The 15,329-nt window shown below is 58.5% G+C and overlaps 1 protein-coding gene across 2 annotated transcripts in view; it reads left to right on the top strand.

Moving 5' to 3' along the window:
• The window catches only part of CRHR1 (corticotropin releasing hormone receptor 1), a 40,460-nt gene extending 27,374 nt beyond the window's left edge, over positions 1–13,086 (top strand). Inside the window, exons 4-13 of one of the 2 annotated variants that reach the window (XM_090257739.1) lie at positions 773–858; positions 6,832–6,938; positions 7,464–7,584; positions 7,801–7,954; positions 8,232–8,292; positions 10,229–10,301; positions 10,539–10,624; positions 10,819–10,954; positions 11,125–11,166; positions 11,770–11,976. In XM_090257739.1, coding sequence (XP_090113865.1) covers positions 773–858; positions 6,832–6,938; positions 7,464–7,584; positions 7,801–7,954; positions 8,232–8,292; positions 10,229–10,301; positions 10,539–10,624; positions 10,819–10,954; positions 11,125–11,166; positions 11,770–11,910 — 1,007 coding nt within the window. In that variant the 3' untranslated portion in view covers positions 11,911–11,976. Of the gene's footprint in view, positions 1–772; positions 859–6,831; positions 6,939–7,463; positions 7,585–7,800; positions 7,955–8,231; positions 8,293–10,228; positions 10,302–10,538; positions 10,625–10,818; positions 10,955–11,124; positions 11,167–11,769 lie in introns of both variants that reach the window. The other variant, XM_090257738.1, reaches the window with a different exon arrangement.
• Positions 13,087–15,329: the final 2,243 nt, after the last annotated feature.

Below are 15,329 nucleotides of genomic sequence, written 5' to 3'. Positions count from 1 at the left end.
TCTGGGCTGCAGTCAAGCAGATGGCTGAACAGACCCCCACCCTGCCTTGGGCTTTGTGCCTGGCTGCAAACCAGCTGTAGCAGATCCTAAGAATGAGATACTTGTTATGTGAGCCCGCCCCCCGTGATGGGCCCCGGCACACTCCTGCTACCTGTCATTTTCTGCCACAAGACATGAGCTGCTGTGGGGAACTGCCACCCCGGGGACCTTCTCCTACAACATGTGCCCTGTGAGCCTCACCCCGTGTGGATCGCTGCCATGTGAGGGTCCCCCATGGGAAACCTCACACAGAAAGTCACCATAGGAAACCCTGTCATTTCATTGTGCCACGTTAGCTGTCACCACATACCCTTACACCAGATTGTACCAGCGCGGGAGGGAGGACTGACGCATCAGATCCCACCATTCTTTTTTGCTATCACCAGAGACCCCAAAGTGGGAGAGTTCTCAGAAAGTCACCCACCACATACTGGCTTGCAAGGAAACAGTCCAGTGATCTGGTGAAAACTGCCCGAGGGCCGGTCCCGTGGGCATGATCGTGCCAGTGTGAGCGGGCAGTCATGGCGTTGGCTTCAACACTAAACCCCTGTTGGGACCGGGGGGCAGAAAGAGGCAGGAAGATGGGGTAGTAGGGAAGCTGCTCTCCCCAGCTTCCCCTAGCAGTCAGGCCCCTGTGCTGGCCCAGGCGGGTGGAGAGGCGGACAGACAGATGCCTAGGTCGCTGTTCGGGAGAGGAACCACAGGTCACTGTGCCCCTCTCTCCTTTTTCCAGACAACGGCTACCGTGAGTGTCTGGCCAATGGCAGCTGGGCGGCACGCGTGAACTACTCCGAGTGCCAGGAGATCCTCAGTGAGGAGGTGAGGCTGCCACGAGGCTACCTGTGTCGGGGTGGCTCAGGGCCCCAGCTCGAGCCCGCGCCCACTGCATGGCCAGTGGCCAGTCAGGGTCGGGGGGCCAGAGGCTGATGTCTAGGCTGTGGGAGCCAGAGTTCCTGTAACCACAAGGGAGGGCGTGCCAAGTGGGCGGTGGGAGGCTGACAGCCACGAGCTGGGTCCCCATTCCTCCCTCTGTCCTTCCCTCCCTCTGTCCTTCCTTACACCCGCACTCCCTGGAACAGGTTTTCATCCATTTCCACCTCACCCACCTGAGTAACATATCCAGGTGCAGACAGGGGACTAGATCAGAATCACGGGTGGGGTGGGGGCCATGCAGTTCAAGAAAGCCCTTTTAGAGAGCCTTTTAAATAGTGAAATGTTTTTGAGACGATATTGCTCACACATAATACAGAATCCAAAGGTGCAGATGGGAATGCAGAGAATGTCTCCCTCTCAATCCAGCCACTGGGTTCCCTCCCCAGGGCAACCCTTCTGCCAGTTTCTTAAGTCTTCTTCCAGAGACATTCTCTGCACATTGGAGCAATCAGGTACATATATTCTTTTCTGCTGTTACCGAAATGGTGCATATTATACACCCTGCTGGATGCCTTGCTTTTTCCAAGTGGAAGTTATCCATCTTGGCGATTGTTCGTATCAGTACATAAAGAGCAGCTTCGTCCTTTGTTACATTTGCATAATATCATATCGTGCAGATGGACTGTAATTTATTTACCCAATTTTTATTCTCAGTCTTTCGTTATTACTGACAGTGCTGCAATGAATAATCTTTTAAGGCTGACATGTGGCAGATGCACACGTGTATCTTATCTTCCTGCAGTTGCTGCCCTGTCCCCTTGCGCTGCGCGCCCCCCCCCCACTCTACCCACCCCTTCAGTGGGTGCTGAGGAAGGTGGGGGTTGTGGAGCTGGAAGCAGAGGGCAGAGGGAGGGTGCCCCAAGCTGTCTGAGGAATGTCAGGCTTCTGGGGTGTGGAAGTCAGAGGGACTGGTCCAGACAGGCCTGGGAACGCCTGCGCCTAAAGGATCGAAGCAGCACAGGACCTCAGAGGCCTTCCCATCCTGATCTGCCTGGGAATGAGAATCATCCAGAGCCCTTGTTCTAATACAGGTCCAGGGGCCACACCCAACACCCAGTAAATGAAATCCTCCAAGGAAGACCTGGGACTCTGCACCCTGGGGCGGGGGCCGGGGGTGCCTTCTGATGGGGAAAGAATGAGAAACTCTGACCTAATGCAACCCATTCAGCTTACAAATAGGGAGACTGAGGCCCAGCCCAGGGGAGGGGCTCACACAAGGTTACATGCATGGCCAGGAGTGGGGTGGGGGTTTGGAGTTCAGGCTCTCCTCTGCCCACCCCCAGGGACTCGGTGTGAAGTGAGTTGATGGTAACAGAACAGCTTTCCCCACCTATAGCACCTGCCCCCCAGCTCCGAGTGCTTTGGCTAGCCCCTCCCCCAGGCTGCCTGGCCTCTCATCACTGAGAGGTTGGGGCTCTGCTGTTCCCTTTCAGAACCTACAGAGAGAGAGCAAAGCTTGGCCTAAAAGAATGGCATGCTCCTTCAAGGTGCTGCCCTGGAGGGTGAGACCCTTGGGGTGCAGGGCAAGAGGCTCCTGGCACCTCAGATCACACAGGCCAGACCACGTAGCCCACCCTAGGCTGGGGTCGTGGGTGCGGCTCCCCGACAGCCTGACATGAGCAAAGGTTGCCCGCAGGTTGCTAAGCCAGCACATCTGGAGAGCCCTGGGGTTGGGGAGGAGGGTGCCCCCTGGATTGGGGAGGGAGCTGGGGTTCCAGGTCAGGAAGCATAGTTGAGCCAGAAGAGATGGGCTTGCATCGGGGTGGGGTGGGCACGTAGACCAATCCACGGGGTGGGGACTCCTACCCTGGCACACAACAGAGGTGTAGGAGGATGGGAAATGGGGCTCATGCTCAGGAAGGCAGGTTGGGGCTGTTGGTGACCCTTAGGACCACAGGAGATGCCCAGAGAGGGCTGGTATAGGGGTGGTATGGGGGCTGCATGGCTCAGGTGAGGAGTCTTCAGCCCCTCCCCCGCCTCCATCACACCCACCTTGTGCTCTGACCATCCTGCTGGGCCTGCATAGCCTAAGGCAGACAGTGTATCTCCAACTACATATATCTCCCTCTGGAGGTCAGGTCACCACCCCACCACCCCACCACCCTCGCGGAGCAGGCATCAGTCCCCTTCGAGGACATCAGCAAAGCTGGAGATGCCAGCTGCTCCCAGCCTCCCTCCCTGCACTGGAGCCTCCTGAATGTCTCTGCAAGTTCACGGTGCACCCAGATCTCTCTGGCTCTGATTTAAGCCCCTTCCTTCTAGCTGGCCGATGGCGGACACTTGGCAGCCCTTCTTCCCCCAACAGCCTTCAGAGACCCGGGTCAGAAGTCAGCTGCCCTTGGCCTCTTCTGCACACGCTGTCACTCCCTTTGGGACAGGGGTCTCCCTCTCTCCACCAGCGGGGTTTGGGTGGGAAGGAGGATTAGGGAGGACCAGCTTCTCGTCAGTCCCCGCTTTCACATTATCATGGGAACTGCACAGGCTTTGGAGGCAGATGGTGTGGGGTTTGGATTCTGGTTCCAACACATGTGCTGTGTGACCCTGGGCAGGTCCCAGCATCCTGGTCTGTCTGCAAAAGGGTTGAAAGGTATACAGTCTCTACATCCTGGTAGAGGGGGGCATTAACTACCTGTGTCTCGGCCTGTGGAGGGTGCCGCCCCTATCTGTCATCTCACTTGAAGTCATGGGAGGTTACAGCAGGCACCCAGGGGTGGGGGGTCATTGATGGGACCACAGGTAACACGGGCAACTTTCCTCTGGCTACTGACTCAGTAGGGGCTGTCACTCACGATCCCGCACCCGGCCTGCCCTGCCGGGCCTTGTCACCCACCCTTCTCCCAAGCAGCCTCTGCCAGCCTGTTACCTAGCACTCTGGGTAATCAATTAATATAATTAGTGAAAATGCCATCCCCTCTGCCAGCCTCCAGCCTTGCTGGGCCCCTCCCCACTCCCAGGACTTTCTGTTTCCTCTTGGAGCTACTTTGAAGAGGTGTCTCCGTTTAACCAAGCATCTGGGTTTGGTTTCTCAGCTCTGGGCCCAGGCTAAGCTCTAATTAAGCACCAGCGCCCAGAGGAATTGCAGATAATGGATTGGCAGACCGGCAGCCTGTGAAATGGGACTTGTGAGGGTGCCCAGAGGCCAGGCTGGGGAGACCTGCCCACAGCCATCACCACTAGGGGACACACCCCCAATACGGGAGCTCCCCAGAGAGTGCTGACCCTACAGCACCAGCACCTACTACATACATTGGCCCCAGTCCCCCTGTCAGCAACCCTCCACACACACTGTCTCCTTCCACTGCAGGGACACCCCATGCCCCAGACTCTCCCCCACCTTCCACGACACTTACACCCTGCTCCCCTCGCCCACGCCCTGCTCCCCTCGCCCACGCCCTGCTCTCCTCCCCCACGCCCTGCTCTCCTCCCCCACGCCCTGCTCCCTTCCCCCACGCCCTGCTCCCCTCCCCCACGCCCTGCTCCCCTCCCCCACGCCCTTCTCCCCTCCCCCACGCCCTGCTCCCTTCCCCCACACCCTGCCAGAAAGTCTGACTGTGCTGCCATTTGGGACAGGGTGCATCTTGCCGAAAGTCTGGTCACCATTGGCTGGGCACTATGTATTGGACTCTGGCCATTGAAAGTATGATGGAGAGGCCTCTGCCCAGAGCCATGCTGTGCCACCTTCCTCAGGATGCCTGCGGTGTCGTCCATGACCAACAGGGACAGAGTACTGGTCAGGTCCCCAGGCATTGACCGTGACCACTTGTTTTGGGGACATCTCAGTGGCTTCTGTAGTTAATGGTGCTCTCTCTCGAGAGGTCGCTGACCATCTCTCGGTGTCATTAAGGTCTCTTGGAGAGTCACTGGGTATCTCTTAGGATGTTGCCGGCTGTTCTTTCTGGGTGTCACTGACCACCTCTCAGGGTGTTGCTGACCACCCCAAAGGGATCTCTGGCCACCTCCTGAGTGTGGCTGGCTGTCTCTCCTGGCGATGCTAGTTGTCTCTTGAGGTAATGCTGCCATCTGTCCAGCAGTCTTCTCGGGCTCTCTCTGCACTGTGGCCCCTGCCCCTACCCCAAGCCGGCTTGCTTTTTCTCAGATCGCATCAGCTGGTGTGGCGGCTGGGGGACAGGCTGCCTGGGCCTCTGACCCGAGGAGCCACGCGAGGCAGCCCTCGAATGGTTTGTCCCAATTCTCCTCTTTCAGCCTCGGTGCAAAGAACCCCTCAGAGGCCCCCATCCTCCGTACAGAGGCCCAGGACAGAGAGGATGCCTCTATTTTCCGTCCCTGCTTGTCCCCCAGGAAATGCACCGTGGGGACAGGGGAAGGAGGGTCTTTAAGACCAGGCAGTACTGGATTCTGACTGCTGGCTGGGTGGCTTGAGCCGATTACCCAGCCTCTTCAGCTGGAAAAACAGGAACAGAAGGACAGTCTCAGAAGGCAGTTGTGATAAAGAAAAGCAGAGACCCCTGTAAGCTCCTGCCTCCGTGCCCAGGATAGAGTAGGTGCTTCATAAATGACTCAACTCAACCCAAAACAACCCCACCCCGGCTGGGCCTGCTGTGGGGGTCGGGGTGGTGGCCAGGGTGGGGGCAGCTGGCGGCAGGCTGTGGTGAAGGGGCTCCCTGCACCCTGAGCCCATCTTGCCCAGCTGGGCTGTGAAAGAAGCAATCCTCACACCATTCGGGGCCCTCAAAGGTTGTCATTACCGGGCGGGGGGCACTTCACAGTGGTGATTTGCAGGTAATTTAATGAAAGGTAATTAAGCGCCAGCTCCAGCCAGGCTGGATGTATGCATGGAGTGTCCGGATTTGGTGGCTGCTGCCAGGTGCTCAGAGACCCCCCCCATTAGCACAGCTCCCTACTTCTCTCCCTCTCCATTTGCACCTCCTTGGGTCTCAACCCCCAGGAGCCTGAGCTGCTAATGTATTTCCTGCCATGTTCCTGAAAGCCTCTGCCAGGAACACCAGTCCTGAGAGGAGAGCCTCTGAGGAACTGGGGCCTCTGGACCTCCGAGGTTCTGCGGTGAGGACGTACCTTCAGGAGGGGTGGGTTGGGCCGGGTAGAACAGGGGGCTGGGGGACTTGGCTCCTGGCCTGCCAGCTGTCCTACTACAGTGGCATGTCCCTTGGACAAGTGGACTTGGGTCTCAGTTTTCTCTTCTGGAAGATGGATGAGGCTGGATTTGCTGGACCATCAATATTTAAAATGAATCGAGTAATAACATTGGGGCTTTGTTATAGCCCTGGGACAGGATCCCCTTCACTTCAAGCAAACCCCCGAGCCAGGAGTAGGACCTGGGAAGTGAATGATAGAACCTGAGAGTTTCTATGATTTCTCAGGATTCTGTGGGTGCTAATCCACCGCAGCTCCTCCCCCTCACTGATCGGAGCAGACTTCAGCTATAGCAGAAGGGATTTAGGGGTGATGGAGAAGATGGTGGCTCCACCCAGGAATGGGGGGGAGGAAGGAAGTCCTGGAGGTGGTGTCTGCACCCACCAGGGCCAGAGTGTTTGAACTGAATGGACACATGCGTGTGCGAGCACACCTGTGAGCCGTGCACATGCGGTTGTGCAAGCAGAATGGAGAACGCCATGTGATGTGGAGAGTCAAGTGACATTTGTCCAAATCCTGTGGACAGAGCACAGGATTCAGGGACAGGCAGACAGTGAGACACAATCTCAAATGACCCAGTGCTGCTCCAGGGCAATGCGTGACACGTGGGGGCTCCGGGAGGGGGTCCCTGTTGTTCGTGTTGCCCACTCTGTCCCGGCCACCCACGGGGGCTGTCCTCACATGTCCAGGGGCTGCAGGGGTGGGGCCGTTCAGGGACCTCACCTCTGCCCCTCTCTCCGGCCTCAGAAGAAGAGCAAGGTGCACTACCATGTCGCTATCATCATCAACTACCTGGGCCACTGCATCTCCCTGGTGGCCCTCCTGGTGGCTTTTGTCCTCTTTCTGCGGCTCAGGTGAGAAGTCCCCGGCACTGTCCCTGGGCCTTGAGCAGGGCAGAGAAGTCAGGTGAAGGGGGCTGCTGGGAATAGGAATCCAGCCCCCTCACCTCAGTGGGAGGAGGCGACAGACATAGAGTTCCAGATGTCTTGGGACCTCTGGCAGGGTCAGTTCAGTCCCCCTGCCTAGTAATTCCTGGGGGCGGGGAGGGAGGAAGGGGGACGGCCAAAGCATCAGGCTAAAAGCTGGGGGAAGGTGTCCCACTGGAGGCCTTGTGTTTTCTGATCACAGCCAAGATAGGCGTGCCCATCGGGGAGGGGCAGCCCTGGTCCTGGAGCTTTGGCCGTGGCAGGTTCTGCCCCCAGAGCTTAGGTCTGGGCAGGTCATAGGGAGGAAGGGCCCTGTGTGACAGCCAGTCAGCCACACTCTGAGGCTCGGTTTCCTCATCCGCACACCTGGGCTGGAGGGGTGCTGGTGGCCTGTCCCTCATCCTCTCTCTCTTCCCCTTGCTCCCATTGCTCACCCTCCTCCATTGCCCCCAGGAGCATCCGGTGCCTCAGAAACATCATCCACTGGAACCTCATCTCGGCCTTCATCCTGCGCAATGCCACGTGGTTCGTGGTCCAGCTCACCATGAGCCCCGAAGTCCACCAGAGTAATGTGGTGTGTCCTGGAGGGGCAGGCCCAGCATCAGAGGAGGGGTCCAGCTGGGGCTGCCTTGGCAGGGGGGGGGGCCAGGCCATAGGGCCCATGGAACAGGAATGGATCCTGGGGAGTGCCCCATCCTGCTGAGGGGAGGCCCCAGACCCAGGGCAGGTGCTGCTGCTGCCCAGGCCTGTCCCGGGCTCATTGTCCTCTCTGGTGGGGGTGGGGCGGCAGGGCTGGTGCAGGTTGGTGACAGCTGCCTACAACTACTTCCACGTGACCAACTTCTTCTGGATGTTTGGTGAGGGCTGCTACCTGCACACGGCCATCGTGCTCACATACTCCACCGACCGGCTGCGCAAGTGGATGTTCATCTGCATCGGCTGGGGTGAGCGGGCCAGCCCCTGGCCCCACACGCCCGCCCAGGGTGCCCTCTCACGCAGAGGCAGGCCAGCAGGCTACAGGGCCAGGTTAGGGTGGCGGGCTGTGCAGCACTGAGGGGCAGGGGCGGTGGGAGCATCTTGAAGGAGGCATGTTGGGTGAGTGGGTCCCAGCTCTACCCCTGGGACCCCTGTTCACCTCTAGGCCCTGGGATGCACTGGGGTCCTCACAGCCCTGCACCCCAGGCCCCGCTGGCTGGCTATGATGGCCGCTCTCTTCCCCAGGTGTGCCTTTCCCCATCATCGTGGCCTGGGCCATCGGGAAGCTGTACTACGACAATGAGAAGTAAGTCACCTCCTCCCTTCTTCACTGCCCTCAGGGCCCCTGAGCCCCAGGTCCAGGCTTGTAGCCCAGCTCTGCCTGATGCTCGCCAAGGGCCTTCAGCCATATCCCCCTCCTAGTCAGGGCCACAGTTTCTTCATCTAGAATGAGAAGGGGCTTGGGGCTGGACTCACTCCGCGGCTCCTTGGCAGTGCCTGAGGTGGGACTGGACAGGCAGGTCCTGGCCATTTTGTCTGTCTTGCGTTCTGACAACAGGCAGAATCACGTAAGGGTTACCAGCTGTCTGTGGAGCCAGACTGTCCAGGGTCTGAACCGTGGCACCATCACTAAGTAGCTGTATGACCTTGGTCTACTTGCTACAGTGTGCCTCAGTTTCCTCTCCTGTAAAGTGGGCATCCTAATAGTAGTGCCTCCCTCACAGGGTTGTGTTGGAGATTATATGAGTTACTACGTATTAAGCGTTAAAATAGTGTCTGGCCATAGTGTAATATATGCTGTACAAGTGTTTTCTATTAATTCTAAGACTTGTTTCAACAAAAGATTCCATGGACTTCATAGAAATTGATCCAGACAATCTCAGAGACTCCTTCCAGCTGTGAAGTCCTGAGGTACCTGAGGAAATGGATGCTCCCAGCTGCCCCTGAAAACTAGACTTCGGTGGCAGTGGTTCTAGCCTTGGCTCACATTAGAGCCACCCAGAAAGCTTTAAAAAGTACCAGTGCCCAGGCTTGGATGTAATTGATCCAGAGTGTGGCCCAGGTGCTGGGATGTTTTTGATTGCCCAGGTTGATTCTGCTGTGCAGCTAAGATAGACAACTGCCGAGGTGGAGGCAGAAAAAGGGGACCAAGCCAGGGGATGTGCCAGGGTGTTCTCCACCACAGTGGTTTCAGGAACCCACTGTCTGACTGGAGTTCCAGGCGGCCTCCGTCAGTGATGACTCCTCCTCACCATCATAGTGGGTAGGGTAGCCACCACAACCTCACTGGGATGGCCAAGGGGCCTGGAGAATTCTGTTCCCATTTATCAGGGTGATTCTTCTTGACTCAGAGTGATCCTTCCTGACTCTCTGCACAGCCAGTGGGGTAGGGGCCCAGTCTGGAGGGAGGAAGCAACAGGGCCACGGTAAACCCTGGGCAGTGGGGCCTGTGCCTGCAGTGTGGGTGTGAGTACAGGGGGGAAGAGGAGGAACAGGTTCTCCGCAGCTGCCCCGCGTGCATCTCAGGCGAAGGACACCTGAGCTGAAGTCGGTCTGCGTGGCTCTGGAGCGCCATCTTGTGTCAAGATGCTGACACCGCAGTAGATGGGAGCCAGGCGCAAGGCTAAGGACTGGCGTTGATTCCAGACAGCTCACGTTTGGTCTGCACAGTGTTATTCGAAATCTTGAATTTGTTGCCAGTCTTTAAAAAGCCCACTCTCCGGACCTTCCCAGAGCTCACTGCAGGGAGCTCAGGAAAATGCAGAGCAAGTCTGCCTCCCGCAACAGGTGGAACCGATGGAATTTCTGCCTCAAGATTGCTCACGCTGCAATTGAGCAGATTCGGAGACTGCTTGCTGTTGGGTGGCCACTACGTGGCAGGGGCAGGGCAAGGCACCACCACTGGGCACGTGCCAGAGCCACAATGGGCCCAAGGGGAGCAGCGGTGTGTGGGGCCCACGCCTCTTCTGCCCAGTGCTGTTTCCCATCATCTCCCTGCCACGCTGCCTGCTTCCAGCTTTACATCTAATAACAGAGGATGCTGTCCCCCCTGCAGATGGAATAACTGAGGCACTTTGCAGGGATCAGGGGACTTGACCCTTTGCCGAAGTTGGAATTGGGGCACCCAGAGCCTGGTTCCCAGCCCCAGTCCTCCCTTGACCAAGCACTGCCCCCCGCCCCCCATGCCACTGAACTGGATCCAGGTGACCCCCTGCTCTCATCTCCCGTCTGTGGCCTTCTAGGTGCTGGTTTGGCAAAAGGCCTGGGGTTTACACCGACTACATCTACCAGGGCCCCATGATCCTGGTCCTGCTGGTAAGAACCTGGGTGGGGGGCCGGAGAGAGGGCCCCAGTGGGGAGGGGCAATCAGTGCCTCCTGTGGCCCCAAAAGGTCCCTCTGCCCAGAATGTTTGAGTGTTAATGAAGGTGGGGTGGAGCAGCAGGGGGGACCAGGACCAGACCTGAGATGGCCGAGTCCCAGACCTATCCACTCACCCCGGACATGTCGCGCGCACACATGTCCACACCATCCCACTCTGTGCTCAATTGCAGATCAATTTTATCTTCCTTTTCAACATCGTCCGCATCCTCATGACCAAACTTCGGGCATCCACCACGTCTGAGACCATTCAGTACAGGTAGCTGGTCCTCCCTCCCCCCACCCCTGGGGGCTCCAGAGATCCCAGCCTCTGACCTAGGGTCTCCCCCTAGGCCTGGCAGTCCCTCCTGAAACCCCAGCACCCCCACCTCAGACGGTCCAGGACCTGCCACCCCCTCCCCCAATCCCCTCTGGTGTGGGCTGTGACTCTGGGCCTCCCCCACCCCACCCCAGGAAAGCTGTGAAGGCCACTCTGGTGCTGCTTCCCCTCCTGGGCATCACGTACATGCTGTTCTTTGTGAACCCCGGGGAGGACGAGGTCTCCCGGGTTGTCTTCATCTACTTCAACTCCTTCCTGGAGTCCTTCCAGGTACCGACGCCCACCCCTCACTGGTCCTGGCAGCCCCACACCTCCAAGGGTGGGCATTCTCCCAGGCTGGGGCCTGGAGAGGCAGGAGGCTGGGGAGGGAAGGGGGCTGCCCGAAAACTGGGTGGGGCCACACCACAGAGTCCCCTGACCCGATTTCTCCCTCCACCCAGGGTTTCTTCGTATCTGTGTTCTACTGTTTCCTCAACAGCGAGGTAAGGACCCCGGACTGGGGCTCAGGATGGCAGGAGGCCTTTTGAACCAGAGATGGTCTGTAGCCTCCCTCTGCCCTTCACATGCCGGCCCTCCTCCCTTCCCCCAGTTTCCTGTAGGGATGCACTGGGAGCCCCAAGAGAGTTCATGCCACCTGCCCATGCTGTTCCTATGGTGGCAAGCCTACTCCCTGCTCTCGGGCAGCTGACATGGCGGAGGGGGAGGGGAAGAGCTGGGGCTTAGGTCTCATCAATGAGTCTGTGAAATGGGTAGTTAGAACACCAGGAAGCCAAGCCCTGGGGCAGAGGATGCATGTGGGTTGAGGGTGGGGCTTCTTTGTGGCAAAAGCATGGTTTGTGTGGATTAGAAAAAGGCACCACTTCCTCAGGACACTTGAGGAAACTTTCCCCCAAAATATGCAACTCAACAATGTTGCAACTATGTTTTTCTGTGGTCCCCTGTACACCTCACACCTGTGCACTGCACACCTGTGCCCTGCTCACCTGTACGGCTGCTTTCTTGTACAACTGCTCATGGCAGCCCTCAGGGGAGGAGGGGCATCCTGTGACCCAGCTCAAACATTATGGTCTGCTCTATGCCCACAGGTCCGCTCTGCCATCCGGAAGAGGTGGCACCGATGGCAGGACAATCACTCCATCCGCGCCCGTGTGGCCCGCGCCATGTCCATCCCCACCTCCCCTACCCGGGTCAGCTTTCACAGCATCAAGCAGTCCACCGGAGTCTGAGCTGGAGGACCGTGGAGTAGCCCCGAGCTCTCTGGTGGGGAAGATGGTGGCCAGGCTCAGCCAGCTGCCGTGTCTGTGGGGGAGGCCGGTTCCTTCCCACTCTCTGCACCTTCAGGGGTGCTGGCACTGGGACCTGGGAGGCTCTGCCATGATACCCAGCTGAGCAAGAGTTCTGGCCTGTGAGAGCAGCCACACTCTGGGCCACAGGACGAATGGGAAATAACCCACAGGACTGGGCAGGGCCCAGGGCCTCTGGCTTCCCCTGGCCCCAGTCCTCCCTGTGAATGGAGTGGAAATGGGGAGCCGGGAAACCCAGAGCAGCCCATGGGTCCCTCCGCATGGTGTCTTCTCCCAGAGCACAAAGACACTGCACTGGAGACCTGCTTCCTCCACAACTGTGGGGGCCATTCACTGCCCCAGGGGCATCATGGGAAGCCCTTACGACAGCATCGCAGCCACCGTGATGATGCCTCCAGCACTTGGCAATGCCTTCCAACAACACTGGGAACCGAGGCCACGTGGTCAGAGTCCTGGAGACATCAGAAACTGGTGGCATCATCAGACATCAGGCTACACTACCAGAGATCCTCCCAAGCCACCAGAACTTCACCTGGCCCTGTGGCACTGCCACCAGAAACGCCCTGCCTCGCTGCATTGCACCCTTGGACCTTTACTACCTGCTGGACACATGGGCCCCCTCTCCCTAACCTGCCCCAGGTGTCTCCCCCTTTGTGAGAAGTTGAGGGTGGGAGGGAGTGGATTATAAGTGACAGCTATGGTGTGCCCCGGCCAAAGCTGGTCTCTCTTTGGGGGGGCAGATAATATGGGGGACCATCCAACCTGCTGGCTTAAATGACCTGGCCTCTGGGCAACCTCTCTGCTGGTCACAGAGAGCTTGTTGCCCCTGGATGGCCTCCAGGGCAGCATTGTCAGTTAAGCAACAATAGGACAAGGGGCAGGACCCTCAGCGTCTCGCTGGCCCCAGTGCCCTAGAGCAGGACAGATGGCCCTTGGGTCAACCAGCCAGCTGGTCACTTACACTCCAGGTATAGACTGGCCCAGCCCTACCTGGATCCTCCCACCTCCAGAGGTACTAGACAGCCAGAGCAGAGCTTTGGGGGTCGGTCTGGGAGAAGGGGCAGTTGATGTAAATAATAATATTTATCTTTTCAACCAGCATTTGTGAAGTTGGGACTGTGCTGGGGCTGGGTGGGAAGAGCCCCGTGGAGAAGCAGTGGCCACTTTCGGTGCTCGGGCTGCTGCATGTCAGGGAGCCCTGATGGTGCTCACACCCACCCCGGATGGGCGCTGGGTGAGCCCTGAGATCCGGCTGAGGGCTGAGGAGAAGGCGCGGGTCCCGCTGGGCCCAGGTGATGGGGACAGCGCTTGTAGGGGGCGAGTTGTAGGGAGAGACTGGCCATGGGTGAAGGACGCAGGCAAGGGATGGCGTGGGCAGGGGCACAGCTTGAGGGAAGGTGGCAGCGGGACCAGACACGAGTGTCCAGGCCCCAGGGGAGGAGCTCAGATGGAAACGGAGCAGCAGGAGGTGAGGCCAGGAAGGGAAGGTGGCCAGAAGGGTGAGGCTGTCACCCCTCTGGGCAGCTAGAGCTTGATCCTGCTGTAGACCCCTCGGGAGCCAGCGTGGGACACACGCCTCCATCATCCCACTTGAGGATCAAGGGGCATTGACTCACCAACTCCTTCAGTCACGGTTGGGGGCTGGTATCAGGGGTCATTAATCCCCCTGCACTGCCCACTGCCACTGGGGCCACAAGGAGGACAAGAGAGAGCACCCAGCCACAGCGGCGCGTGGAGGGGGTGCGCTGAAACCCCACCCCAGTCTCCGGGTCTCGGACCACGGGTGCACACCAGGGCATGTAGTGCCAGGACGCCAGGGACGGGCCGAGATGATGTGCTGAGAGCCCCGAAGCTCCTTGGAGGGAAGGGAGGTGCCATGGGTAATGGCCTGGCCCCAGGGAGGAGCTTGGGGTGCCCCTAAAAGCCATGTGGGGCACCCTGCTCTGCCACCTCCAGCTCTGTCCCCTTAAGCAGGGAGGTGGGGAGGGGACCAGCTGAACAGAAGACGTGGGACAGGGATCAGGGAACACCAGGACACAGATAGGCCGAAGGTGTTCAGAGCAACTGGGGGGAGAAGTGCCCTAGAGTCCTGACTGGCAGAAGGGACCAGAAGTGCCTGATGAGTCTCCGATGGCCACAACTGAGGCATCTTTCTCGTATCTGCGTTTCACTCAGTGAAGGAGGAGAAGTGAGAAAGGGGGCTTTTCTCGTACAATACGGGGGTGTGGGGGCAGGGCTTCCCAAGGATGGAGGAGCCTGAGTGGGGCTGGGGAACTCTCTGAGGAGGTTTATAGACAAGACTTCTTGAGGGGGGCACACAGGGCAGTGACTCCCTTTCCTGCTTGTGCCTCCTGGTGGCTTCAGCTGATGGGCTACCTCCGAGCGCCTACTATGTGCAGGGCCCTGTGTGAGGGACAGTTGAGCAGCACCGCAGGACCAATGTCAGCCACCGACTGCTCAGCTCACAGCTGCTGGCCCTGGGAGGTCATTCGAGGAGCTCCAGAGGGCTCCCTGGGCAGGCAGAGGCTGCTCCGGATGAGCCTCGGGGCCCCTCCTTCCAGGGACTGTAAGGCAGTCTGGGCCCCAAAGAACTTTACCTCCTGTGCTTGGAGCAGGTGCCCAGAGTTTAACCCTTCCATGGCCGGTGTGTGTTAGGGTGCTGGGACCAGGATGAAGGCAGGCCCCCAGGTCACCCTGCCCTGAGGTTTGGCTTGTGGGTGGGGCAGGAAGAGAGGTCCCTTGAGGGTTCTGTGGGCAAACAGAACAGACACACAGCTCACTATGCTTCAGGGAGGGGCTGGGCAGCTTCAGGGTGGGGGTCACTGTGGTACAGGCCCCTCTTCTCAAGCCAAAGACCACAGTCACCTGAAACTGCCCTACCTGAGCCCATTTCTCTGGGGACCCTCCTTCATGGGCACAGATCAGCAGTGGAGGAAAAACCACAGTGTGGTGTTTTGATTTTCCACTTGGGGCTCCCCCACCTCCCTGAGTGTGACAGTAGACCCTGCCCTGGGGTCCTCGGCTTCCCCTCCAGCCTCCTCAGTCCCCTGCTGCTGCCTCGCCAGACTCCTGGGACTGAGACTGGGGAGGGAGTCAGATCTGGAAAATATACTTATTAGGAAGGGAGGGAGATTTTAATAATAATAATTCCCTCATTGTGGGCACTTGTAGATCTCTTTGCAATCCACAGAATCCTTTTTAACGTTTATCATCCAATCCTCAACCAGCTGATGGAGGTAGGAAGCAGCCCATTTTACAGCCGAGGAAACTGAGGCCTGGTTGCTCCTTTGCAATTAACAGCCCTCTGGCTCCAAGTCCAGGGCTCTTTCTACCCCCTCAGT

This window comes from Furipterus horrens, unplaced genomic scaffold (genome assembly GCF_987537825.1).
Source record: "Furipterus horrens unplaced genomic scaffold, mFurHor1.1.pri manual_scaffold_11, whole genome shotgun sequence".
Classification (NCBI taxonomy): Eukaryota; Metazoa; Chordata; class Mammalia; order Chiroptera; family Furipteridae; genus Furipterus; species Furipterus horrens.
This window is presented reverse-complemented; position numbering and strand designations above follow the sequence as displayed.